The sequence below is a fragment of the Metarhizium brunneum genome, chromosome 1 (genome assembly GCF_013426205.1).
Source record: "Metarhizium brunneum chromosome 1, complete sequence".
Lineage (NCBI taxonomy): Eukaryota > Fungi > Ascomycota > Sordariomycetes > Hypocreales > Clavicipitaceae > Metarhizium > Metarhizium brunneum.
In genome coordinates, this window is record NC_089422.1 from 789558 (window position 1) to 815389 (window position 25832).

Genomic DNA, 25832 nt, shown 5'->3' on the forward strand with positions numbered 1-25832 from the left:
AAGCCCAAACGCTCCACTCCGCTGCGAATAGACCGACCAACAACAATCAACCGGATTCCCATTTTCTTCAACCCCCACTAGGACCGCGAGACGCCATTCAAACCGCACCCGCCTTGTCCATGCACCTTGTACTCTAGCTTTCCTTTTCCCTTGATATTCCTTTTTTTTTTGCCATCAGGAGCCCGCTCGGTTTTATAGCCAGGGGATTGACGTCAATTTTTTTCTTTTCTTTTTTTTTTTCGTTGGTCGTAGTTCGACTCGCACCCGGCTCCCAAGCAGGACAAGGTCTACCAGCCCCTTTCTGCCAAACTGCAGGAACAGTCCGTCGACCCCTGTCCCGACAGACAATCTTGGTTCACAGACCAAAGAAGAAGGAGAAAACGAAAGAAACCGAGCACTTGCAACGTTGCTATCGATTGACAGCATGGCCAATTCACGCCGCGCTGTGGCTGCGGCTGTTCTCGTATTTCTCATCTTTTTCCTCACATTACGCTCACACAGCTCGCCCGCGCAATCGAGAGGCAGTGCCATCCGCGCGCACGCTGCGTCATCCGGCAATGCTCACGACGACTCAATGCGAGCGGTTCCGCAGAAGCCCATGATTGACATGTCGCGAATGTCCACGTACGACAAGCTTGCCTACGCGTATCCCTACGACATCGAGACCAAGTTCCCCAACTACATCTGGCAAACTTGGAAGACAACGCCGGCCGACAGCAATTTCGCCTTCCGCGAGCAGGAGGCATCCTGGACCCTCCAGCACCCGACATTCGTACACGAAGTCATAACCGACAGCGTTGCTGAAAGCTTGCTTCAGCTCTTCTACGCCGCCGTTCCCGAAGTCCTCGAGACCTACAATGCGTTGCCCTTGCCTGTTCTCAAGGCAGACTTCTTCCGCTATCTGATTCTGTTTGCGCGAGGCGGCATCTATTCCGACATCGATACCTATGCCATCAAGAGCGCTATAGAATGGGTCCCCTCGCACATTCCTCGCGAGACTATTGGCCTGGTCGTTGGTATTGAGGCCGATCCCGATCGCCCAGACTGGGCAGAATGGTACAGTCGCCGAATTCAGTTCTGCCAGTGGACCATTCAGAGCAAGCCCGGCCATCCGGTGCTTCGAGACATCATTACCCGAATCACCAACTCTACACTCGCATTGAAGCGGGACGGCAAGCTTTCCTCGTTCCAGGGCAAGAACGTGGTTAATCTGACTGGCCCTGCTGTGTGGACGGATACCATTATGGACTACCTCAACGACGGCCACTTCTTTGACATGAGAAAGAGCCAAGGCAAAATTGACTGGCACAATTTTACGGGTATGGAAACGAGCAAGCGGGTGGGTGATGTCATTGTGTTGCCCATCACCAGCTTTTCACCTGGCGTGGAGCAGATGGGCTCCAAGGATTACGACGATCCAATGGCGTTTGTCAAGCATGACTTTGAGGGTACGTAGCGACGTGCATGAGCTTTGTCCCCCCCCTTTTTTGCCCTGGCTTTGAGCTAACTTGGCGATAGGCACTTGGAAGCCCGAAAGCGAAAGACACATTGGCGAGCAAAACCAAGATTCTTGAAAAGCCGTAATGACCAGCAGCCCGAGTGGCATTATCCTCACTGAGCCTCCTAGACGCTACGACGCATAGACAGGTACCCACGTGAATACGCCTTCACCTATCGGTACTCCTAAAATTGTCTCACTGTATACTACGCGTACGGCGGCTTGAACCTACAAAACCAAACCTACGCTTCTTATCTATATATATTCAACATTGGGGCTTCCTAGAGGCGGCGCCAAATCGCCTATGGTGGAACTGGATCCTGCCGAGGCAGCTCATTTGCCCATCCGTTTTCTTTGGTACAGAGAAGGCGCCATATCTACAATTTGGAGTTTCTGGTTTTAAAGCATCTATTCGGACTTGAGCATTTCTTGTTTTGGGGGGGGAAACAAGATGTATATAAAAAGTTCGTCGGCGCCGAAGGCTGTGTATTTGCTTTTTCTTCTTTGTTTTCTTTCATGGTACTTTTAGACGGAATCATTTGTGGTACAGCGTCGTTTTATGCATGCTGGGTTCAGAATAGAACGGAGTCTGGGGATGCGGGCCACTTTGTTGCCTGTGCTAGAGTAGATGAATGGCATGGACTCGACGAGTCTGCTTGACGATTCAAAACGTACATGGGGGGCCTTGTCTTGGGAGTGATACGAGGCTCGCTCTTTTTGAGCCGCAGCTTGGGTGATCAAGCTTCAACTTTGGGGTCGCTGTTGTGGAAGCGTCGTGGGACCAATTATTCTCGTGCAGGGCAGAGGCTTCAAAGACTACTCGGTCCGTGTGCCTTCTATGCTACGGAGAGAATGACGCTCACTTATCATATCGACCAGTTGTGCCGGAGCACAGCAGGCTGTTGGCCTGGAAACCTGATATTGCCGGCACCCCGCGTCAAGCAACGCGCCCCACGGAAATTAAGTGCTCGCATTGACATGATGTGACACGAACTCTCAAGTCCTAGGGCATGGATGCAGAAACCGTCCACTTCCGCGTGTCGAGAACGGTCCCTCGCGAGACACTGCAGACCGGGGCGGCTCAGGAATGGCTCCGCGGTCAGTCCAGCCCATCACAGCACAACACGGAGCTTTCACCAAAGCCACCGTCTGTCGTGCTACATGTACACGGAGGAAGCTCGTTGCGATGCGGCGTTGTCGTTTGTGGCGGCAAATCATGCGAGGATATGCTCGCACCCTCATGCGTGGCTGCCAGAACCGCTCCCAACTATCGCGCTCCTTCCTCGTGAGGAGTAACGGATGCGGAGGTCGGATTTTGAATTTATAGGCAAACCCCGTCGTTTTCTACCCCCTTCCTTTTCCTTCTCACAAACAGATCGTAAACCATTGTGATTATCAGCTCTACCACCTCACGACAAAAGACACTTTATCTTTGCCCAAGTGGCCTAGCAACCATCGCGGAGGCGGACATCTCCATGATGTCACGCGACGATTACACTATTGGATGGGTTTGTGCATTGCCTCTTGAACTGGCGGCCAGTAAGATCATGCTCGACCAAGTTCATGATCTCTTGCCGACACTTCACGGCGATACCAACTCCTACACACTGGGGAGCATATGGCATCACAATGTTGTTATGGCTTGCCTTCCAATAAGTCAAGTCGGGACAAATCATGCGGCAATTGAAGCGACAAACATGAAGAGGTCGTTCCCATCCCTCCGAATGTGCTTGGTGGTAGGAATCGGCGGCGGAGTGCCGAGCAAAGCCGACGTGCGGTTGGGCGATGTTGTTGTCGGAACAAGGATAATGCAGTACGATAAAGTGAAGACGAACCCGGAAGGAGAAGAGCGAACAGAGGTCTACAAACTTATACCACGCGCCCTTGGAACTGCCTTGTCGCATTTCGCAGCGGAGGACAAATATACACCGCTCAACAGTCGATTCTCGTCTATACTGCAAGAGAAATTAGCAAACGAAAACCACCGCAAGTTCCGTCCTCCGAATTTGGAAGATCGCCTCTTTCAGGCAAATTATGAACATATAAGTTCAGAGGCTAGCTGTGATAGATGTGACTCTTCGCGACTCATGATAAGAGGGCAGCGAAAGACAAATACGGTAGTCCATTATGGAGGGATCGCTTCCGGAAACAAAGTCATGAAATACGGTAGAAAGAGGGACGAAATCGCGGAAGAGCTAGACGTCATATGCTTTGAGATGGAAGCCGCTGGTATAGTGGACGTCATAGATTGTCTCGTAATTCGAGGAATCTGCGACTACTCGGATTCACATAAATCCAAGGAATGGCAGGACCATGCGGCTGTCGCTGCCGCCGCCTATGCAAAAGGGTTTCTGGGGATGATACCAATGACTGAATTCCAGTCGACGACTACGAATCTTTCTCGTTCTCGTAAGTCATGCCGAAAACTCTGACGCAGCTGGCGGTCAACTTTACTCACATCTTCTGTATAGCTCAACATATACCTCGCGAGGGCCAAAACGCTATGTTAGCATCTCTCAGGTTCAATAGCATGTCTTTTCGCAAACATGCAATCGAAAAAAATCATGACAAGACCGGTCAATGGCTCTGGAACCACCCCTCCTTTCAAGAATGGCTTGACCCAGCATTGTTGTCGAGACACCCGGGCTTCATATGGATCCGTGGTAAGCCAGGTGCTGGCAAATCGACGTTGATGAAATTCGCATGGCTTCAGACACAAAGGGAATATCAGCAGGCTTGCCGTGACCGAAAGATGATAGTTGCCTCTTTTTTCTTCAACGCCAGAGGCGAGACACTGGAAAAGTCAGCCTCGGGGATGTATCGGTCGCTGCTTGTCCAACTCCTAGAGCATTTTCATGACCTGCAGAGAGTACTTGACAGTCGAGACCTTGAAGAGTTGCTGAATCTGGACAGCTACCCTTTAGTAGTTCTGAAAGATCTTCTCCAAGACGTAGTATCGGAGCTGGGAAACCGCGCCTTCTTCGGCTTCATCGATGCTTTGGATGAGTGCCATGAATTGCAACTCATGGATATGGTTCGGTACTTCGAAGAACTGGCGGAGCATGCAACACAGAAAAGCATTCCACTTCGAATCTGTTTCTCCAGCCGTAACTATCCCTATATCAACATACAAAGAGGTGTAGAGCTGAGGCTGGATTATCAATCCGGTCATGCCCAAGACATAGCGAACTACGTTCGGAGCGAATTGCGGATTGAAAATCCTACCTTACACGAACAACTGGTTTTTCAAATTCTCAAGAAATCTGCAGGTGTGTTCCTGTGGGTTGTTCTTGTTGTGGACATACTAAATAAGGAAGAAAGAGACGGCCGACCAGCCTTCACAAACCGCCTATCAGAACTACCATCTGGATTGAGCGACCTATTTGAAAGTATAATAAAGCGTGATAATGATAATGTGGATGATTTAAAACTGTCTCTTGGGTGGATTCTTCTGGCTCCACGACCACTGGAATTGGAAGAATTCTATCACGCCTGCTGGCATTTCAAGGACCCAATGTTAGCAAAACAATACACCAAGGATCGAGGAGAAAAATACGTGCTCAGTTCCACAAAGGGTCTTGCTCAGGTTGCGCAATCCACGCCACCAATTGTGCAATTTATACACGAATCAGTGCGAGATTACCTTCTCAAAGACGACGGTCTTCGGAAACTATGGCCTAATCTTCCATTTAAATGGAAGGACATGAGACATGATCAACTGAAGCACTATTGCTGTAGATACATCCAGCACGCTATCAACTCTGCACATATTAACAGCCCTGACGTTGAGAATGACGATATCTCAAAGAGGCTTCCATTATTGCGTTATGTAACTCAGAATGTCCTCCACCATGCTGAAAACGCTGCGGACTCCATTTGTCAGGGTGTATTTCTGGAAAAGTTTCCTACTGCCCAATGGGCAAGTCTTGACAATATGTATGAGAAATATAATATTCGCCGACTTAGCCCAAAAGTGGATCTTCTCTATATACTTGCACAGAGGGGATTCCCGAATCTCATCCGAACGAGGCTTCAAAATCATCCGAATATTCTTATACGCGGCGAAAGACTCAAGTACCCGCTGTTTGCCGCTTTGGCTAACGGTCACAAAGACGCCGTAGCTGCTCTATTTAATTTACCTTCGACCATCTATGATGGAGAGGACATCACAGCGGGCGTGAACTATAAAAAAGATTACCACGGTCGCACACCACTCTCATGGGCCGCCCAGGAGGGTAAAGTTGGTCTCGTTAAGCTGCTTCTCCTCGCACAGGCGGATGTCAATGAGCGTGACAATGCGGGACAAAGACCGCTTTTTAGATCACAACCCAAAAGACATTTTCCAGTGGCAGAGCTTCTTATCAAAGCCGGCGCTGATGTGAACGAAAAGGGCTACATGTACACCAACGGGAATTCAGCCATGCGTGTGACCCCACTCATGCATGCCTCAGCCGAAAATGATGAGATATTTGCAAGATTCCTCATCCAGAATGGCGCAAAAGTCGATACGATCTGTTATGAAGGTGAAATGGGAGTAGTAGAAACAGCACTGACAATTGCCTCGCGCCATGGCTACGAGGCAATGGCAAAATTTCTCATTGAGAACGGCGCATTAGATGGTGATTGGGATAAGGACATCAATGCACTCGCACCAGCCGCCGAGAATGGCCATATCGGTGTGGTTGCGCTTCTCACTGAAAATGGCATACATCCATACACGAAACGTTGTGGAGGTTTTGCGCTTGTGAAAGCATTGCACTATGGCCATGTTGCAATAGCCAGTCTATTGATCAGCAGGGGGGCAGATGTAGAGTTTCTGACAGACGTTTGGGACAAGCCTTCGTCATGCTCGCCACTTGCGGCGGCGTCCAGCAATGGCCATGAATCCCTGGTTAGGCTGTTGATTAGCAAGGGGGCGCGCATAGGTCGTCCATGTGCATCTTTTTTTGTTAAGTCGCCGCTTCTTGGTGCTGCGTGTAATGGTCAAGAGGCAATAGCCAAGCTGTTGATTAGAGAGGGGGCGTGTGTAAATGAGGTTGCTGGCTCTACAACGCCACTTATAGCTGCCTCCAAGGCTGGTCATGGGGCAATGGTCAAGCTACTCATCGATAACGGGGCGGATGTAAATCAAGTCTGCAAGTCATATTTATGTGATCCAGGGACGACGACGCCGCTGGATGCTGCCTCGAAGGGGGGTCATGAAGCTGTGGTACAGCTACTTCTAGAACACGGCGCACGAACCAAACAGTGAGACATTCCGAATGCCATTGCGGCGATAATCAGGAAGACGGCTAGCAAGATTGAATACAAGGAATTACGTTAAGGGCCGGTCTTCCTCAGACATGTGTCAAGACAGCTTAGCTGAGACGGTTAAGTCGCTGGTGAAGCCTAATTGGTCGAGCAGAATGTTCAAGTCTTATCTCAAGTAAACTATCTGGTAATAGTCCTGTATATTTAAATAATTTATATCCCTTTTAGTATACAAGTAAGTAGCCCTTGATTAAATATCCTAATCTTAACTTTAAAATATAGCTTATTAGCTTATATAATATACTATAATAAATATAGAAATAAAAATAATCTCATAAAAACAAGGCTAGAATATAAATAAGCGACTTATAATATAAATACTTCATATAATAAGTTTAAACCTACTTTTTATAATTCGGCGATAGTGTCCGACTTGATATTTGCTTCTCGTCATCGTCCCTTTAAGTAACCGTTTGCAACGAGAGTCGAAGGAACATGGAAGTCGTCATGCATAATACTCGGCTGATAGTAGAGGGACCACAATGAGCCGTGGGCCATGGTAGCAGTGAACCGAGATTTTGAAGATGAAAACGTTGCTGCATCGTCACTCTACGGACAGGCCGCAACTTGACAACCGCCACGAGAAGGGGCGGCAAGACTGGACCAGATTTGATACAAGGGTAGGCAAAGCCCGGTGGACAGGACAGGGTGCCTGGAAGATGGGACTGGTGGTCGACGGGTGCGTCGGCGCCGTCCAGTCTGGGCTAGCCACGACCACAACATTGCAGAAGGCAAATGACGGGAAATTGCTGACGAGTCGTCGCTCCTGCTGCAAGACGAATTAGATGCACTCGACCTGGCAATTGAGAAGCTGACAGATGAGCAAACGGAGCTTGAGACAGAGACAGAGATCAGAACACTTGAGGGCTGGGGCTAGACCACGGTCTTCTCCATATGAGGGACAACACGATCGGGACACCCACACATGCAATGATGGCGGTATTTGGGCCAGCGTGCAAGACCCTGGAAAGCTGTCCAAGAAAGATCAACAACACAGGTCGTTTCTTCGGAGGGATCCCTGCATCCATCACCTTGGCAAACTCTTTGTGATAGGCGCTTGCATCCCGCTCCTTCATCTCCGCAACCAGCCTCCGTAGCGGATCTTCATCTATAAAGGTCTTGATGGATTCCTTCGCCGCCTCTTTGTCTGCACGGCTCAGGTATCGGTAAGCGAACCAATCCATGTCTGTCCAGTTTTCTAGAGCGTTGGCAACTAGCGGCTCTGCGTGCGTGGACCGTTCTGCCCACTCACGAGAAAGCAATGTATTGCCAAACATGTATAGCTCCCGGGATTCAGTCACGGAGAGGAATTCCTTGAACGACGTTATAAGAAAGAGTTGCCACGTGTTGTGTCCAGCTAATTCGACTGTAGTCCTGCCGCTGATCCAGAGGAGCGGAACGAAAAACTGGACTGGGACAACGCGGCTCCATTCCCAGTCAAGCACACCAATAATACGCATTTTGTCGTCGACCATTAAATTCGATGGATGGAGATCGCCGTGGACCAGCACAAACGGGCCATTGTCTAAAGCCGGGTCTATCCATTGCTTGGCGTGCTGGTAAAAGAGGTGGTGATGATATACGGCATCTCGGCCCATGCCCACCTCGACGGCGTTTCGGCTTTTAAAAAATGCGTTGTAGCTAATGTCTAGTAACATGTTTGCGTAAGCGGTAGCCGAATGCATGCAACCACGGTCGTTAGAGTACGCATCCTGAACGGCAAACGGATCCAAGCCCTCCAATTGTTGCATGTTGATGTCGATTGTAGCTGCCTTTTGACCGACTTGGAACCCATTCGAGGTTTGCGTCTGCTCAAGTCTGCCAATGGAAGGAAATTCCAGTCGTCTGAGCTGTATGTAAATGTCGGCCAATGACGTGTAGAGTTGCTCCCTTTCCTGCGAATCCAGCTTCTCCATCTGAGTACTAGAGAGCATCGTGCCGTCAACGTAATCCAGAATAACGAATGTCGATAGGGGGTCTGAATTGACATCCTCACTATAAGCTAGAATTTTTGGAACGGGTATGGTTGTGCTTTCTTCGAGGCAGCTGACTGTTGTCAGCAAAAAGCGACCTTCAAAGGGACCGGTACGTACCGCATTGTAGCCACCTCGCTTTTTATCTTGCGGCCCGGGCAATACCCTAGACAGGGTCGCAAGGGAATTCGAAAAACGCATCTTTGCAAGTCTGAAAACTGAATAAAGAAGCAGAGGTTGTAGCTTCCCTGGGTAAAATAGTCGCCGGCCGCTGGCGCCTGGAAGAAGGAACCGGGACCTTTGTCGCAGCTAGTTGAGGCGAGTTGGAGAAGTTCAGTCTCGCGATTGCGTACGCTTCTAATAAACTGATCCCGTTCATAATGCACCAAGCGCTCTACTATGCTGTTGTTGAAATGAGATGACCCGGCCATTATTTGGCTGCTCTCTGCAAAGCTGAAAGGGGTCAATTGCAGCAACTCGTCTGGACGCAGCTTCGAAAGCGTGGACGGAGTTGAGTTTTGCCGACACCAAACCCCAGTACCGCGTTCTACCTCTTTAGATGCGGAATGGCTCGCGGGGCTCCCACCCCCTATGGCTGCTTATATAACACAGGTGACCGCGATAGTACTAAAGCGGGCCTAGCAGACCAATTAAAATCTAATGTAGTAATTTATACTCGACCGGATTACAGGGACTTTTATTATCTAGTAATTTCGCAGGAAGTAAATGTACTATTTAACTGTTGTTGTCTGATTGGCCTAAACCCCTTTCACAGCATATTAATAGTACGTTCCTATGCCCCAACAAGTCTTGATCCTAATAAATTCTTTTCCTGGCGTTTAACATGACATGATGCCGTTCGATGTCGGCCAACACGATAGCTGAACCTACAATTAGAAGGGAAGAAGATGGAGGGCAACTCTTACCCCGTTCATGTTTTGCACAGCTCCCACCCACTCCGTCTAGAGCCTGTGACTTTGCAATCTGTGCACGCAAACACTGCAGTGCAAGGCGACCTTTCCACGAACAATTAGCGTGCTGACATCTCTTTCGAGCCGCATGCAACGGCCCCGCCTCCCGGGCCGGGATCCACCACATATGTACTCCGTAGTACATGTGTATCTCGAGGGGGCTCAAATGTCAACAATATCCTCAGTCGACGTCGAGCCTATTTTGCAACTAGTTCTCTCGCAAACAAGACGTAGCCGGTGGGCATAAAGCAACTGGGAGCATCGTCGTCCCATCTTCGGTCATCAACGTAGCGATTTGGCTACGATTTGATTGATGGATTTCCCTTCTTTCCGGGGTGGCATACTCGATTTCGTCGCAGATGATTGGCGTAGGGCATTCACACACAAACAGTGCCAGATATCCGCTGACTTCAAACACTACATTCAGGCCCGACGATAAATCCGTACCAGAGATGAGCATCTCGCGAAATTGCCTAATCAGCAACAAGCCACTTGAGGATTCCTTGCCTAGCGCGGTGTGGGGTAAACAGCCGTTGGAGCGAGGAAAACCATGAAGATGAATGGATGTGGGGAAATCGTAGCCGCCTGCTAAGCCGAGGGTGACAAACCCCAGCCAACAGACTGGATGACGGCGCGGGCTGCGTGAGGGGAATGAGACACCGCCTCCTCCGCCCTCACGACTTCTCTGCTCGTCAACATCTCGCTGCTGCGCAGGTTCCGCCCGCAGAGCGCGCTCTTTTCGCGAATTGCCGCTTTTCTTTTGCGTTTTGTCGAGCGCCGGGACGCGCCAATCGAGCTTGCCGGCTGTGTATACTACGTCATCACGGGATCGCGGTGGGCTTCGTTGGCACGCGACCCGGGCTGGGTATATCGTCCCGCAGGATGAGGACGCTGCTGCGCGTTGCGGGAGGACGGCGGGTGAGCGGGAGAGCCTGGGGCGCTGCCGGTGCGCGGCGGGCGATGTCGACGGAGGGATTGAGTTACCGGACTGGGCCGAGCGAGGTGTGTATTTGTGCTTGATGTTGCTTTCCAGGTCTTGGCCGCGATGGCGTCTCGTCAATGTACGACGAGCGGATGAGACACGCGAGGCCTCCTTGCTGCCAGCCCCTAGTGTCAACCACCGGGTCATCTCGTCTCACAATGGCTAACATTCGTCACAGCCGCCGATGTACATGGGCACAATCCCAGAGCACTTTGCGCAGATCGTCTCTCGCCATGGCGACCGCGCGGCCGTCATCACGCGGTCCCCCACGCCGGCTGCCTTCGAGACAACCCTCACATACTACATGCTGGACCTGCTCTCTAACCGGCTGGCCTCGTCGCTCGCGAGCCTGGGCGTCAAGAAGGGCGACCGCGTGGCCATATCGCAGGGCAACACGCCCGAGTTCGCCGCCCTCACCTACGCCTGCTTCAAGCTGGGCGCGGTCCTGGTACCGCTCAACCCGTCCTTCAACGCGGCCCAGGTGGAGGCCGCGCTCAAGCACCTCGCCGCCGAGGTGCTCATCATCGGCGCCGTCACCGACCTGGCCTACAAGCCCGGCCGGGGCCGCAGCAACGAGGAGCTGCTGACCAGCATCGCGGGCGACCTGCGCGCGTCCGCGCCCCAGAGCGAGGGCGTGCCCAGCCTCAAGCGCATCGTCGTCGTGGACAACCGCGTGTCCCACCAGGACGTGCGCTTCAAGCTCGACGAGTGCCGCGCGCTGACGCCGTACCGCGCGCTCCTCGACGGCTCCGACCGCAGCGTCGTCCCCTCGGCGCCGCTGGATGCCACCGACACCATCAACATCCAGTTCACGTCGGGCACCACGTCGACGCCCAAGGCCGCCATGCTCAGCCACCGCTCCATCCTCAACAACGGCATCTTCATCGCGCACCGCATGGGCCTCGAGCCCGCGGACCGCATCGTCGTGCCGCCCCCGCTGTTCCACTGCTTCGGCTGCATCCTGGGGTACATGGCGACGGCGACGACGGGCAGCGCCATCCTGTTCCCCAGCCCGGCCTTCGACCCCGTCGCCACGCTGCGCATGTGCGCCGACCACGACGCCACGGGCCTGTACGGCGTGAGCACCATGCTCGTCGCGGTGCTCGAGGCCCTCGATGCCGGCGCCGTGGCCAGCCCGCCCGCCCACCTGCGCAAGGGCATCGTCGCCGGCTCCTCCGTGCCCGAGGCCCTCATGAAGACGATCCGCCGCCGCCTCGGGCTGCGCGACCTCGTCATCTGCTACGGCATGACCGAGACCTCGCCCGTCAGCTGCATGACGTCGCCGGCCGACCCGCCGGACCGCCGGACCGCCTCGGTCGGCACCCCGATGCCCCACACCGCCGTCAAGATCGTCGACCCCCGCGACCGCGCCCGCCTCGCGCCCCTCAACACCCCCGGCGAGCTCGCCGCCGCCGGCTACCTCGTCATGAAGGGCTACTTTGGCGACGACGCCCGCACCGCAGACGTCCGCGTCGCCGAGCCCCGCCTCGACGGCTCCCCCGGCCTCACCACCTGGATGTACTCGGGCGACGAGGCCCAGATGGACGAGCAGGGCTTCGTCACCATCACCGGCCGCATCAAGGACCTCATTATCCGCGGCGGCGAGAACATCCACCCGCTCGAGGTCGAGAACTGCCTCTTCCAGCTGGACGGCGTCATGGAGGTGAGCGTCGTGGGTGTGCCCGACGAGAGGCTGGGCGAGACCGTGGCCGCCTTCATCGTGCCCCATCGCGGCTGGAAAGGGGACGATGGCCAGCACGCCGGCGAGGGAGACAGGGTTCTGAAAAAGGATGCCGTGAGGGAGTGGGTGCGGTCCAAGCTGTCGAGCCATTTGGTCCCGAAACACGTGTTTTGGGTCGACGACTATCCCAAGACGGCGAGCGGCAAGATTCAGAAATTCAAGCTGAGGGACATGGCGGTCAAGATTCTGCAAGGGAAATGACGTGGTTTTGGAAGAATGGGCCCCGTCGAGCTTGGATGGAAATGGCCGTGTTTGCCCGTGATTTGAAAGCCATGTATAAAGGAGCGGATTGCATTGCATTCTTGGATATAACGTTTCCCATGATTGATTGGCTTTTAACAATTTCTTCCCTGTGAACCCACGGCTCAATTGAGACCAAACAAGGCTTCTGCTCCGCGTGATGCGTTTTGAACACGTGAAGCATCCTTAACCGCACATCATCTTCACCTCACCTTCACATCACGGCCCGGTCCCTACTCATGATCCATAATGAGCTGTTTCAGCTAATGCAAAGTCTAGGAGTTCCCGCTCTCATGCGTCATCTTGCATCTGCACATTCATTGCGCACGATGTATATCCCATTCCGAGCCTTTAGAAACGAAAATAACAATCAACTATGGCAATGTCCGGTTCCCCGTTCCCGTTCCAGGTCCGGGTCGGCGTCATCACTTAACCCAACAAGACGAAGCAGTGTCATAAAAATAGAACCACGCCCAACATTTGAATGCAAGAGGCCGATTGAGCCTCAACGAATCATTGGAGTCTGGGAGAAATGGGTTTGAGCAGTAAGTAAGTCTCAACGCCTTTAACTCCGCTGTCCCTACCTCCTTAATCAACTTGCTTCTCACAGCCAATACGTCCCAGTAATTCCTTACGATCGCTATGCCCCGGGAGGCTGACACCGGAGCTGCTGGCCTGTCGCTTAACGCCAGTTCTTCGTTCCCAGCTTCGAAGATCGATCTCATCGGCGTCGACTTCCTCCTCGAGAGGCTCTGCCTCTTCATAGACGTATTCATCCTCGTCTTCGACAGCCTCGTCATCACTCCGAGAATCTTCTGCTCCGTCACCACGAAGCACCTTCATGGCTACGCGGACAATCATGGTGAACCAGAAGATGGTGATGCCCTGCAGAGCGAGCAAGGGGGTCAGGAATGACCACTTGACAGTTTCATTGTAGCAAACTCGTCCGGTAGAGCTGAGGAATGGCTCAATGAGCCACGAAAGACCGGCAGGCGGGTCCTCGGGTCCAATTAGGTGGTCGTTGCTGCCGCGGAAACAGCCCGAGGGCATAATCTCGGGAGTATGGGCGTAGACTGACCAACAAACCATGACATAGACAAAGTGGCGGGCCATAAGCCATGAGAGCATGAAGACGCCGAACATGATGTCGCAAAGAGTTGTGTACCCCGCATACTTTAGACACTTGGCAGCCTACATCTTGTCAGCAAAATTTGGAAGCGGTATGCCACTTCAATGGGCGAGGAGCATACCGGCAGGAACAAGTCCACCACATCCATGATGACCAAAATGACGTTACCAACACGAGTATGATGGTAGAAGTAACAGGAGGAGATGAGGACCGTGGTGATAATGTGGTGGCTAAACATTTGCCAGTGATCCTTGCGACGCTCCTCGATGTTGAGGACGATAATTTGCTGCAACCAAAAAGCCCACTGCGCCAACACATATCCCTTCATCAGTCCGTCCATTTCTCGGTTTGGCCAGTCGGTCCACATTTCACGCAGATTGAGGTAATACGGCGACTTGCAGTAGATATACTGTACAAAGTAACTGGCATTAGCATGTCAAAGCGTACTGGCAGTCCGAGACGGCAAACTCACCACGCCCATGGCCCAAAACACGCTGTAATAAACAAGCAACCAGGCCTGTTCTGTAAACCGAATCTGGTCCTTCTTCTTCGTCACGCCTTGCATTCTGGCAAACGGGGCCAAAATGTACTCCATGAAGCCAGCTCGCAGGAGAGTAAAGAGGACAATGCAGAAAGTAATGAAATAAGCGTCGTCGAACCCACTAGCATACTGGCCGGTTTTGGCATTATAGTAGGCGAGTTGGAAATATTTGCGGGTGTGCGCTCGAGCTTTCGGAATAAAATTGTGGCAGAGGAATAAGAGTGCGAGGAGGTTGAAGGAGAGGCCTAGAAACATGTGTTAGCAAAAGCTTGCTGGGGTGTTAAAAGATAACATGAGATTGAATTCAATCAATCCAATGATGATAACTTGACCACCAATCCCCACAAATGCAATTGAGGCCAAACAAGGCATTGGGAGAAATTTTTTCCCCCGCAATTTGTAGGTGACTAGCAGCTCCAATTGAGGGCAGAGTAGACGTACTGATCTGATTTTCAACAAACCAGCGGGCGAAATGTTTCCACGAGCCATCCTCCTTTCGCCGCACTCTTCTCACAAGCACATGCTTGCCGTCAGAGCTCTGCATGTACAGCGGAACCTTGGATCCAGAGGGGGAAGGCGCAGGTCTGAATTGGGATTTTGATGGTCCATCTGCGACGCCAGCGTCCAGCGATTGAGTGCGGTCGTAGTCGCCCATTGTAGGAGAGGGCAGCGAGAGACGAGAGGCGAGAGGCGAGAAACGACAGCGGAGAGAAGTCGGGCGGGGAGAGGGGGAAGAATCGACAAATGAGGCGGTGACAAGCTTTCGCTACCTAGGTACTTGAGAACTATGTCGAGTCGATGCTTCAGTCTCGTTGCGCGGGCCGGAATCTCAAGGCCTCCCTCTCTGTATGGCCTCGCCAATGGCTGGAAACGTCTCGGGCAGAGGAAAAGAACAACGAGCGGCTGGATTGCGGTAGAGCGAAGAAAGAGGCCGGGGGGCCAAGACGTTCAGATATGGTGGTTGTGGATCGCTCCGCTACGACTTGTGGGCGTTGGATTAGGTTGAGATCCAGTGACAGGCACAGGAAAAGCACTTGAGGTCTTTGGTTGAGCTTGACCCAGATTAAAGGCGGGCCAGGGCAGCAAGGGGGGGTTGCAAGAGTGACGGCTGGTTCCAGTTTTTGGTGGCTGCTTTGAGCGGAGTTGAACAGCAGCTTGTGTCTGGTGGTGTCAGTTTTTAGCGGCCAACCGAGAACTGCACAATGTGCTTCCACGTACCGACCAGTTGACAGTTTGGCACGAACTGGTTGAACAGGCACGGCGTATGGCGTAACGGCAACCGACGACAATGGCGTGAGGCGGCGTCCAATCTCTGCAAGACGTCAGACGGAGTTGCTGGAATGGATGGGGCCGAGTTTCGCCAAACACGGGGACGGCGTACAAACCAGGACAAGATTAGACTGTAGAATACATACAATATAAACTTTGAGGGCAACGAGAAACGAGATGAGTGAAATGGCTGTGGCCGAATTCCAGGTAGACGAGCATCAGGCAGATGAAGAGGCTGATGGGGGAGAAGGGGGGAACATGGGAGCGGGAGTTGGAGTGGGGGATGAGGGTGCTGGAAGTGGGCAGGTACTTGTGCACATGTACATGCAATCATCCCCTTGAGTGCGATGCAGCCTTTTGTATCTACTAGGTACTCCAGAGCACCCTTGTCAGATTCCCAGATTTCTCTACGTGTATCTTTGCCAAAAGCGCTTCAATTAATGTACTGAGGACTGTTCATAATGCTTCTATCATAATGATATGGACCTAGGTGGCCACGCATGTACTGACTTATTTCTCAGTTCTCGTTAATATCCCCCTGAGAGACTTTGTCTGCACCTTGTCCCTTACCACACTCTAGCAAGCGACACTGGCATAATAAAACCGACCGTGCTGCGACTTGTGCGTGGCCCGTGGAAGATTTATACCCATTGATTGTTGGAACCAAAGGTGCATAACCTAAAATGCACATCACCTTCGTCCTGATCAGTCCCCCCCACTTGTGATACATTGCATTGGCTTGTGTCTTTTCGATTTCACAGCAGCTTTGCAAATTATGCAATCCCAAGGTCTTGTTGCTTCTCCGTAGTGTAGATGCTAATAGCATGAATGGCCTTTTTTTACAATTAATAAGAATAACTAGAAGGATATCATGACAAGAAAGTAACATGAAAAGAAGTCAGAACGCCTTCAATTGCCAATTAATTGTATTGATGCTTGGGCAAACCTCGGCGAGTACCTAGTATGTACCTTGGGCAGATGCCATATACAACATTTGAAGCTCAGCAGCACATTCGCATCCAGCATACTCCTTGGACCTGTGCACCAGCATGTGGTATACGATAGCTGACGTGATATCATCAACGGTGGTGGGAGATTGATCTACTGGTGCCATTCATCGCAAATGCTATCTGGCCCACGCCAAGCCCAACCCAACAGCATAAAAACCATGCAGCACTTGTCATGCACCACAGAATCTGGAGACGGACACAGCCGCCCCAACTGATGCATCATCTCGTCAACATGCTCTGAGGAGTATTTATCTGCTGTATCCCCGGGGAATGCTCGCCCCGGTCATTGCCCCCCGGCGGCCTCATCTCCCCCTCTTGCCCCTTTCCCACGCCGTCGTCGGCCTCGTCTCGATTGTCGTGACCCCCATTTACCACCACCCCCATTTACCTCGAGCTTTTTTTCCCAGGCCACGCGCCAGGAAGCATGCATACAGGGATGTCGAGAACTGGAAGAGGCAAAGATGTGCGCCGCCGCCCCAAAAAACACGAAGTACCGAGTACTACTAGCAAAGAAACAAAGGCAATCGTCCTGTCGCATCAAGGCGGTGAAGGCATCGTGTTGGTATTGAGGAGCGCAAGTGTGCATGCAGCCTCCCCAGACGCCGTCGTGGCCGTTTGTTCACAAGTCCAGATGTCTGGTTCATCATTGGCCAATACAAGCCTGCCCAATTGCCCCAACAAGTCAAGTTGATCTCGTCGATGATCTTGCCCCGCCATTCATCCACACGCATAAATGCCAGGCGGCGTTTCACATTGACATTCGATTGACGCCTACCGGTGTGGGCGTTTTTGTGCAACAACCGTTCCATCTTCTCTCTCGCCTTGATAGGCAGTGCATACATGTACCCTTCTTTCCAGCGCAAAGGCCATATGCAGCACGACGGTGGCGTGCGCGCCGCCCGCCATTTGGTCAACGGGCGTCTGGTCGAATCAACTCGGCACATGGGCTGCGGCCCGTTGACCGACAGGCCACCACGCACCGTGAGAGTCTGCACCATGTGCTAGCGTATCCAGCGATATGCGGGTCCATCCAGCACTCAATCTACTCGAACTCTCCGCAAGAGGCTAGCGCCAGTGCATATCGAAATGGAATAAAATGAACCAAGGCTAGAAGGCCAGGCGATGATGCAAGTGGATGAGAAAACGGCCAATGCTGCGTTACATTTGGTTTCACAGGGTGGAGCTAACGGCCACGCTTCTGGTGACGGACTGTTATCACGGGCCAAGAAAACGTTATTAGTGTATAGCTTTTGAAAGGCTCATGGATCAGAGACGTCAGAGGATGAGCTGTTTTTGCCTCCACCACCTGTTAACCGCACATCACCATCTCCAACAAAGCGGCCCTAAACATGCCTCTCATTCTTGGATTGAATATTGCAGTGGCATCCGTTGTGTCAGTATAGGAAATTTGGGGTGGCGGTTTTCCTCACAATTAACATGCTACAGCACACGGCATTTTTTTTTTATCATCAGTGACGCAACATGAGTCGGAATTTTTAACAATGCGGAAACGCAGGAAACTATGTTTTCTGTATTTGATAATACCAACGAAAGCTACATGTTTCCACGTAATCTCTTCGTATGATATATCGTTATCTTAGAGTACACTATAAGAAATATCATACTATCCAGCTCGCTTTACTCTATTTTATTAGAGCTAATCCCATACTTGCGGATAGATGCACAATGTACTATTCAAGGTCAAAAAGACCACACAGACTGAGAGATAGAGTCTAAAAATATGGGACGCATATTTTCCAACGTATAGCTGGTTATAGCGGCGCTTCGGAAGGTCTTGTTCATTCATCCCACCGCTCGGCGATCCCCGTAGGCCTCGAATATTGCAAAGAAAAATGAGCAGCCAGACAAATACTCTTTAGGGAGCATACGGAAAGTGGTCCTTCTCGGAAGACGAAGAGCCTAGATGTCCTTAATCTTTAGACACAACCTTATACGAGAAGCTATTTTTCAGAACCTGGGTGACCTATCAGAAGAGTATTCTACTCTTCAGCTCGCCTACGAAAGGGACAGGTTGCCTGCCATCTCTAGAACGACAAGTGTTGTGAGCCACACCTCTGTACGAAAGAAACTTTTGGGTGTGTGGCAGGCGAATCTGGCAGAGCGTCTTCTCTAGAAGGTCTGTTCAAACAATTGTGTTTCCTCTTGGCCATGAGCCTCTATGCGTGTTCGTATTAAAGCTTGCGGGCATGATCCCAAGGCGTCAATAGTCGAGCTACGTGGTACGGCTGGTGATGCAACCGGAAAGCAGGTTTTGCATGTACGGGGTAAGCTCCATCTATGCAATGTAGAAGTCGGGGCACAACCGCCGGTCCACTGTCGAAACGACCGGAAATTGAAGAATCCCTAAAATTAATGTTCTTGTTACACGGAAAGGGCCCAACAGATCGTGAAGCCCAATAAAGGGGCTTCACCGACAAGGGACGTGTTAGTTACACAGATTAAACACGTGCCCGGGTAAGAGCCCTAGGCACACGCGTTCCTTATATGTATAAATAAGTGATTACTGTTCCCTTCTTTGCTCTTGGAAACCAAGGACCTTTGACACTCTTCGATATTATCTTCGAATTTGAACCCTTCACGTTCCGAGCCCTATTAAGCCCTTGTTACAGTCCTATTTACAAGTTTAACTTTTATGCAGCGATTTGCCCTCGAGAAGCGGGAGTACTTTTTAAAAACACTTGCATATTCGATGGACTGCGAGATGAGGAACCGAATTACTGCCCTCTGGGACTGGCAAGTGATAGGTCCGAAGGCATACGCCAAAATCGACAACGCCATCTCTTATTTGAATTTCCGGCAGTCTTGTATCCGGGGTTGCGTCTTTTGACAGAACAAGCACACTTTACATGACTTCTAGATGATATGAAATCGTAGATATTCAAAGTTGAAAAGGTGGCTAGGAAGCTTTCTACGCCAAGATGAATTGGCTCTAGAATATAGGGAGACAACAAGAATAGAACAGGATGAATTTATGAAAGTACTCAGTTAATATTTAGTCCTGACACATGACGTGAAATATCAACGCAGTAGTGACGATAAAGAAGCAGTCGTTGCTCGCCTCTCGTCTTTCGACGGCTTAGAAGCCGTATTCAATGAGAAAGCATACAATAGTGCGCGTATTGTTCAACACGATTTCATAAAGGGAGAAGAGGGAATTGAGGGGTGTGGGAAAATGTGTAGTTTATATTATTCCAAGGCGTTTTCTGCTACTTGACACACTACGCTACTTGTTTGTTTACCGCTCAAATGTGTGGTAAGCCGAGCGTAGATGTTAGTTATGAATGTTTCAAAAGTCACTGAAGTTTCAGCTATCAAGTAAATGGGCTTCAATACCGAAGATTTTAGCACCACTTATATTTGTTGATATTAGTTTACCATAGTATGCTTGTTGAGTTGGCCTTTTCTGATTTAGAAGAGTGTAGGTCCATGGTTATATGAAAACGAGGCGCTGTTATGATAGTCGCTTCAATGCCGCAACCGCTTGTTGATAGTTTTGATCAGTCAGGCTCACAAGCGCAAGCGACGTCTTTGGCGTTACATCACTACGGATATTCTTTAGGCTTTATGCATGAAATTAGGCTTGGCGGTCCCAGCCAAGACCCCATTCTCAATATCGTCTCTTGCAGCAACCCTGTTGGCGATTTCCCAACTAGGCCACTCGCTCGCCCAATAAGCCCAACTAATTCCGTTTCCCCTCACCCTAGTCCATGTCGGCCAAGAAGGCAAAGTTTGGATTGCGACTGAGCATCCAACTCGATTCCACGTGCTGGCTCTGTCAGCACACTCAACACCGCGGACCAGGATACCGAAATGATGCTGCCGATGGAAACCAGATGAACTACTCATTTTGATTTCGAAAGGCACCAGCCACGTTTTCAAATTCCCACTACTTATTGGCGCTGCGCGACATCCAACGGTTCCCAACATCATGTCTCGCTCCACTGCCCTACGAGCAGCAACAAAAACACTTATATATGTCGCATTCTTGCCTCATACCAAAAACCACATCATCGTCCTCTCCTCGCGTGTGGCGAACGAATCACCATGGTTCGGTCTATCCTGCTTGTCGCCGCGCTGGCTGGCTTCACCCACCAAACTGCCATCCCTTGCACCACCAACGCCAAGCTGCCCAGCTTGAAGTTCCGTGACGATGGAAAGTTTCAGATAGCCGTCTTTTCAGACTTTCACCTGGCCGAATGTGCGTATCGTCTCCCACTTTGGTCCTCGGACTCAACACCCACTAACCGAGGCCAGCTGCCGCAACCCCCCGCGGGCCCAAGCAAGACAACAAGACGATCCAAGTCATGGCCGACGTCCTCGACAAGGACCGCCCAGACCTTGTCGTGCTCAACGGCGATCTCATCACCGGAGAAGTCACCCTCAAGGACAACAGCACAGACTACATCGACCCGCTGGTCGCGCCTCTTGTCGAGCGCAACCTCACATGGGCCTCGACCTACGGCAACCACGACCACACCTTCTCCCTGTCCGCCGAAAACATCTTCAACCGCGAGCACGAGTACGTCGGGGCGCGGACGCAGCGCATGGTCAGGACCGCCGAGGCCGGCGTATCCAACTACTTCCTGCCCGTATACGCCCGCTCGTGCAGGGACACCACGGCCTGCGACCCCGAGCTCCTCCTCTGGTTCTTCGACTCCCGCGGAGGCGCGTACTACCAGAGGCCGACGGCGGCGGGAGCGCCCACCCCCCAGCCCAACTGGGTAGACACCACGGTGGTAGAATGGTTCCAGGGGACGAATGCCGCGTTCGTCCAGAGGGCAGGCCGCGTGATCCCCTCGCTCGCGTTCGTTCACATCCCCCCGAATGCGACGAGCCACGCGCAGCGCCGAATCCGCCCCAACCGCAACCCGGGCATCGACCTCGAGCAGGTGTCGCAGCAGTCGCAGGGGTGGTGCGCAAACGGCACGCAGGACTGGGACAACCCCCGGTGCCGGTATGGCGGGTTCGACGTGCCGTTTATGAAGGCCCTGGCCACGACGCCCGGCCTCATGGGTCTGTTTTACGGGCACGACCACGCGAATACGTGGTGCTACCGGTGGGACGGGGAAGTGCCGGGGACGGGCATCGTCGCGAGGGGCATCAACCTGTGCTATGGTCAGCATACTGGCTACGGGGGCTACGGCGACTTTATCCGGGGCGGGCGTGAGATTGTGCTGGATGAGGGGAGGCTGAAGAGGTTCGAGGTTGATACCTATATGAGGCTGGAGGATGGGAGGACCGTGGGCGCGGTTTCGTTGAACGCGACGTTTAATCGGGATTGGTATCCTGCGACGCCTAACGATCAGACAAAGCTGGAATGAGGGGATAAATATAGGGGGGGATAAATATAAGGGGGGGGAAGCATGTAATCGGTCGGATACTGGCCGTGACGTTTTATACTATAATGTCTGGTGTTGTAGTACGGAGTATAGTAGCACTTGGTGTATATTTGTTGGTGGGCAACTATATTCTGCCATTGGCTGTAGACTACATATGTCAACTAGTACTTGAAACAAGCGCCAAACGCCCATCTTGTGCCTGTTCCATGTCCCCTTGGAAACGAGAGGCGCCGACATACCGGGTGCTTGCCGTCGACTCGACACAAGACGTCGCCCCGCCCGGCGCCGAGGCTCGGCGAGATTATTCCTCCGGACGACACATTTGATCAGACATCATCAGACCACGAAACATGGGTGGATGCCATTGCGGCGCCGAACATGCTCCACACGGCCGAGAACATGTCTTGGATTAGAGTTCAAACATGGTCAAATACCGTTCAGCTCACCACGATTTGGGTTTGGGATCTGGGATATAAATGCCAAACCAGGCCCCCTCCCCTCCTCGGTCCTCACGGGACACAACATTGAACCTACACACCGTTGCCCTCACATAGGAACACGTACACGGCGCTTCCCCTTTTACACCACCATGCCTCCATCACCACCCACCTACGCCGACCAGCAAGCCTGGAGAGACATCCAGGCCTATCTCCCCAGCCGGCTGCACTTCACGCCCGAGCACTCCCCCGTCGAAGAGTTCTGGTCTCACCGCGGACACACCCTCCACCTCGACCGGTGGCCCAACCCTTCCTCCAAGGTCCGCCTCATCCTCCACCACGGCGTCGGCACCAACGGCCGCCAAATGTCCCTCCTCCTCGGCGTGCCCCTGCACACCGCGGGCTTCGACCTCGTCGCCATCGACATGCCCGGCTACGGGTGCACCCGCGTCTCCCCCCAGAACAAAAACTACCCCTACGACGAGTGGGTCCAGATCGCCAGCGACCTGATCGACCGCGAGATGCGCGACGACCCCCGGCCCATTGTGCTCTACGGCCTCTCCGCCGGCGGCATGCTCACCTACCACGCCGCCGCCAAGAACAAGCGCGTCAGGGGCATCATCGGCATGACGTTTCTCGACATGCGCATCCAGCAGGTTGTCGACGCGACGGCGAGGAACATCGTCATGTCCCGCGCGGGCATACCCCTTGCCAAGGTGGCCAATGCCGCGGGCCTGCCGTGGTTCAGGCTGCCCATGTCGTGGGCGAGCAAGATGTACGCGCTGGTGAATGATGCCGCTGCGCTGCGTGTGTTTCTCAAAGACAAGTCGTCGGCGGGGGCCATGGCGTCGGTGCGGTTTCTGGCGACGTATGCGGGTTATCGGCCGGCGTTGGAGTACGAGGACTTTGACGTGTGTCCGGTCTTGTTGACGCAGCCGGCGGACGATAGGTGGACGCCCTTGCGTCTGAGTGAGCTGGTTCTCGGGAGGGTGAAGAAGGTGCCGGTGCGGATTGTAGAGCTGGAGGGGGCTGGGCATTACCCCTTGGAAGATAGGGGGCTGCAGCAGATGGTAGATGCTATTATTGAGTTTTTGAGAGAGGTGGAACAGCAAGTGTGATGCTGGAATACTTGTGGGCTGGTTTTCGACATGGGTATCTTTGGTGGACGTTTACGTTGTTTATACGTGGGAACGCGATGGAACGGGGAGGCCGAAGCAGTCGATGCTCTTGGGCGATGAACGTGGCATGTCAAGAGTAAGTGGCTCATGCAAGACAACAGCATGGCAGCGGTATTACCAATGGTCTATACTACCGTGGCGGCCATCTAATTTCTCCTTGGCGGTTTATAACCGTCTTGGCTAGATGCAAGCTCACGGTGAACTACATCCCGAGTTGAGCAATATCAGCGTTCAGACAATGGGACAGGCAGATCATACGACACGCATCGAAAGCAGTTCTGATACCCATTCATCATTAATTAGCCGCCGAGGTATCGTAACAGAGTCAAATGGCTGCCAATATACCACATGCATCGCTAAGCCCATCACTGTCCTTGAATGTCCGGGTCTTGCTGACATTTAAAGAAAGTTTTCTCGTCCGTGTAAGACCCCTTGAACCCGAACCCAGCACTTTCATCGCCGCCTTCCTCCGAGAACTGGGCCTTGAATTCAAAGCCAGCCATATCTGCGTGGACCATCACAGCTGGGTACAGTCGACCTTGCACATTTTGGAATGCTAGGCCTGAGGCCATGTACTCTCGTTAAAAACAAGTCCGTACCACGTAAAACGGGCAGCCAGAACAGGGATGTACGTACCAATGATTTTGCCGTTTTTGGTGTAAAAGGCCATTCTGTGCTTGAAGTTTACTCCGCATCCGATAACATCGCCCTCGCCGTACTTCGGACCGCAGTTGGGATTCGTGTAGTCCCCTTAGTTGCCAAAATGGCCGTTGCCGCCATGATACCACCAATCTCCCCACGACGAGTCTGCGCCGGAACCCAACGGGGTGTCTTCGCGACAGAAGCCCACGGCAAAGCGCTTACAGGGGCTTTTCCACGTGTTACTTGTAGGCGTTGAAAGAAGGGGAACGGGCTGTGCATACCTGGAATTGCAGCCTTCGTTGACAATAGTCACCTCGAAATAGTATACGTCGTCCCTCGTCGGCACCATGGGGTGGTTCGCTCGTGCGATGCCTATGCGGCACGTCTCACAACGGTTCTCTAGTCAGGGCCATTCGTTAGTGATTTTTTCCCTACTCTCTCCGACTTGGCATTCACGGCAAGTCTACGTACTGCTCACCGAGATCGACCTGGCATCGGGTTGACGCAGGAGTGAGAAGAACTTGTCCTGGGGGTGCCATTCTGTTGGAGCCTGTAAGAGAGGCGGCGCGCCTTGACTTCCCCCAGGCACACCCAGCATGGCACGGCGAATCATGTCGACGATTTCGGGGTTGTCACATTGTTCAGCGGTGTACAGCGCGGTCCATCCATTGCTGTCCGCCAGCACCAACGTGGAAGCAGAGTCGGTCATGATCTTGGCCAACAGCTCCTTGACAAAGTCTGCCTGCCCAGCGGCGGCGGCGGCATTGATGGCAAGGACAAAGGGTGATTTAGTTTGTGCCAACTTGTCCACTTGACGGAAAACAGTGCCAAACATGTCGGCATCGCCCCGGAGAGCTGCCCAGTATAACGCATCACGACCGCGCACGTCTCTGGAAAGAGGATCACCACCGGCCTCCAGCAGTCTCTGAACAGTTTCATGATGGCCACGACGAATAGCGTATATGAGGGCCGTCTGGCCCCGATGGTCCTGTAGGTTGACGAGAGTGGGATGCTCTGGTAGAATGTCCGGGCACATGCCATGCCTGACGGCGACAATCAGCAGCGTCCGGCCAGCCGAGTCTCGGGCATTATGATTGATATTCGGATACTTGTGAAGCAACCGCTCTAGGCTGACCCGGCTCCACATCCAGGGATATCCGAGCAGACGTTATCCAGGACGTCCGGGGACGACACCGTGGTCAACGAGTATTTCTAAAATGTCTCTACGGTTCTTTTGAATCGCCAGTCGCTCCGGCATCCCGCGGCTAGACCCGACATCCGCCTTGGCTTCGACGAGGAGTTTAGTAATGTCAATGCTGCCCTCACGGATCGCGGCGCACAGCGCGGAGCTGGATAGTCTGCGGGCGAGGTTGACGTCGGCACCATGCTCCAACAGAATCCCAACCATGGTCGGCGAATTCCGTTTCACCGCCGCTTGGAGTGCCGTGTAGTAAGGGCACGACTTGGTACTTGTGGCATTCACATTGGCCTCTTGTCCCAGAAGGAACTTGACAGTCTCCGTCTTGTCGTGCCATACCGCCGCCATGAGGG

At 52.6% G+C, this 25832-nt stretch overlaps 10 protein-coding genes across 10 annotated transcripts; 5 read left to right on the forward strand and 5 right to left on the reverse strand.

The window, feature by feature from the left end:
• Nucleotides 1-424: 424 nt before the first annotated feature.
• OCH1_0 (Initiation-specific alpha-1,6-mannosyltransferase) lies at nucleotides 425-1574 on the forward strand (the record flags this gene model as incomplete). Its single annotated transcript, XM_014687353.2, has 2 exons — nucleotides 425-1448; nucleotides 1519-1574. The coding sequence occupies 2 exons, from the start codon at nucleotides 425-427 to the stop codon at nucleotides 1572-1574; spliced, it is 1080 nt and encodes a 359-aa protein (XP_014542839.2).
• Nucleotides 1575-2976: 1402 nt separating this feature from the next.
• ANKHD1_0 (Ankyrin repeat and KH domain-containing protein 1) lies at nucleotides 2977-6749 on the forward strand (the record flags this gene model as incomplete). Its single annotated transcript, XM_014687352.1, has 2 exons — nucleotides 2977-3907; nucleotides 3970-6749. The coding sequence occupies 2 exons, from the start codon at nucleotides 2977-2979 to the stop codon at nucleotides 6747-6749; spliced, it is 3711 nt and encodes a 1236-aa protein (XP_014542838.1).
• Nucleotides 6750-7659: 910 nt separating this feature from the next.
• AIM9_0 (Altered inheritance of mitochondria protein 9) lies at nucleotides 7660-9212 on the reverse strand (the record flags this gene model as incomplete). Its single annotated transcript, XM_014687351.1, has 2 exons — nucleotides 7660-8854; nucleotides 8902-9212. The coding sequence occupies 2 exons, from the start codon at nucleotides 9210-9212 to the stop codon at nucleotides 7660-7662; spliced, it is 1506 nt and encodes a 501-aa protein (XP_014542837.1).
• Nucleotides 9213-10918: 1706 nt separating this feature from the next.
• On the forward strand, nucleotides 10919-12676 carry G6M90_00g002440 (uncharacterized protein; the record flags this gene model as incomplete). Its single annotated transcript, XM_014687350.1, has 1 exon — nucleotides 10919-12676. The coding sequence occupies one exon, from the start codon at nucleotides 10919-10921 to the stop codon at nucleotides 12674-12676; it is 1758 nt and encodes a 585-aa protein (XP_014542836.1).
• Nucleotides 12677-13303: 627 nt separating this feature from the next.
• On the reverse strand, nucleotides 13304-15040 carry FUM18 (Sphingosine N-acyltransferase-like protein FUM18; the record flags this gene model as incomplete). Its single annotated transcript, XM_014687349.1, has 4 exons — nucleotides 13304-13906; nucleotides 13966-14253; nucleotides 14317-14630; nucleotides 14827-15040. The coding sequence occupies 4 exons, from the start codon at nucleotides 15038-15040 to the stop codon at nucleotides 13304-13306; spliced, it is 1419 nt and encodes a 472-aa protein (XP_014542835.1).
• A 5689-nt stretch (nucleotides 15041-20729) lies between these two features.
• Nucleotides 20730-22006, forward strand: G6M90_00g002460 (uncharacterized protein; the record flags this gene model as incomplete). The annotated part of the gene is made up of 2 exons (XM_014687348.1): nucleotides 20730-20883; nucleotides 20940-22006. The coding sequence occupies 2 exons, from the start codon at nucleotides 20730-20732 to the stop codon at nucleotides 22004-22006; spliced, it is 1221 nt and encodes a 406-aa protein (XP_014542834.1).
• A 607-nt stretch (nucleotides 22007-22613) lies between these two features.
• On the forward strand, nucleotides 22614-23579 carry G6M90_00g002470 (uncharacterized protein; the record flags this gene model as incomplete). Its single annotated transcript, XM_014687347.1, has 1 exon — nucleotides 22614-23579. One exon carries the CDS (start codon nucleotides 22614-22616, stop codon nucleotides 23577-23579), a length of 966 nt encoding a protein of 321 aa, XP_014542833.1.
• A 425-nt stretch (nucleotides 23580-24004) lies between these two features.
• Nucleotides 24005-24309, reverse strand: G6M90_00g002480 (uncharacterized protein; the record flags this gene model as incomplete). The annotated part of the gene is made up of 2 exons (XM_066129528.1): nucleotides 24005-24201; nucleotides 24276-24309. 2 exons carry the CDS (start codon nucleotides 24307-24309, stop codon nucleotides 24005-24007), a joined length of 231 nt encoding a protein of 76 aa, XP_065985769.1.
• An 81-nt stretch (nucleotides 24310-24390) lies between these two features.
• Kidins220 (Kinase D-interacting substrate) lies at nucleotides 24391-25428 on the reverse strand (the record flags this gene model as incomplete). The annotated part of the gene is made up of 2 exons (XM_066129529.1): nucleotides 24391-24680; nucleotides 24753-25428. The coding sequence occupies 2 exons, from the start codon at nucleotides 25426-25428 to the stop codon at nucleotides 24391-24393; spliced, it is 966 nt and encodes a 321-aa protein (XP_065986072.1).
• A 21-nt stretch (nucleotides 25429-25449) lies between these two features.
• On the reverse strand, nucleotides 25450-25827 carry G6M90_00g002500 (uncharacterized protein; the record flags this gene model as incomplete). The annotated part of the gene is made up of 1 exon (XM_014687345.1): nucleotides 25450-25827. The coding sequence occupies one exon, from the start codon at nucleotides 25825-25827 to the stop codon at nucleotides 25450-25452; it is 378 nt and encodes a 125-aa protein (XP_014542831.1).
• Nucleotides 25828-25832: the final 5 nt, after the last annotated feature.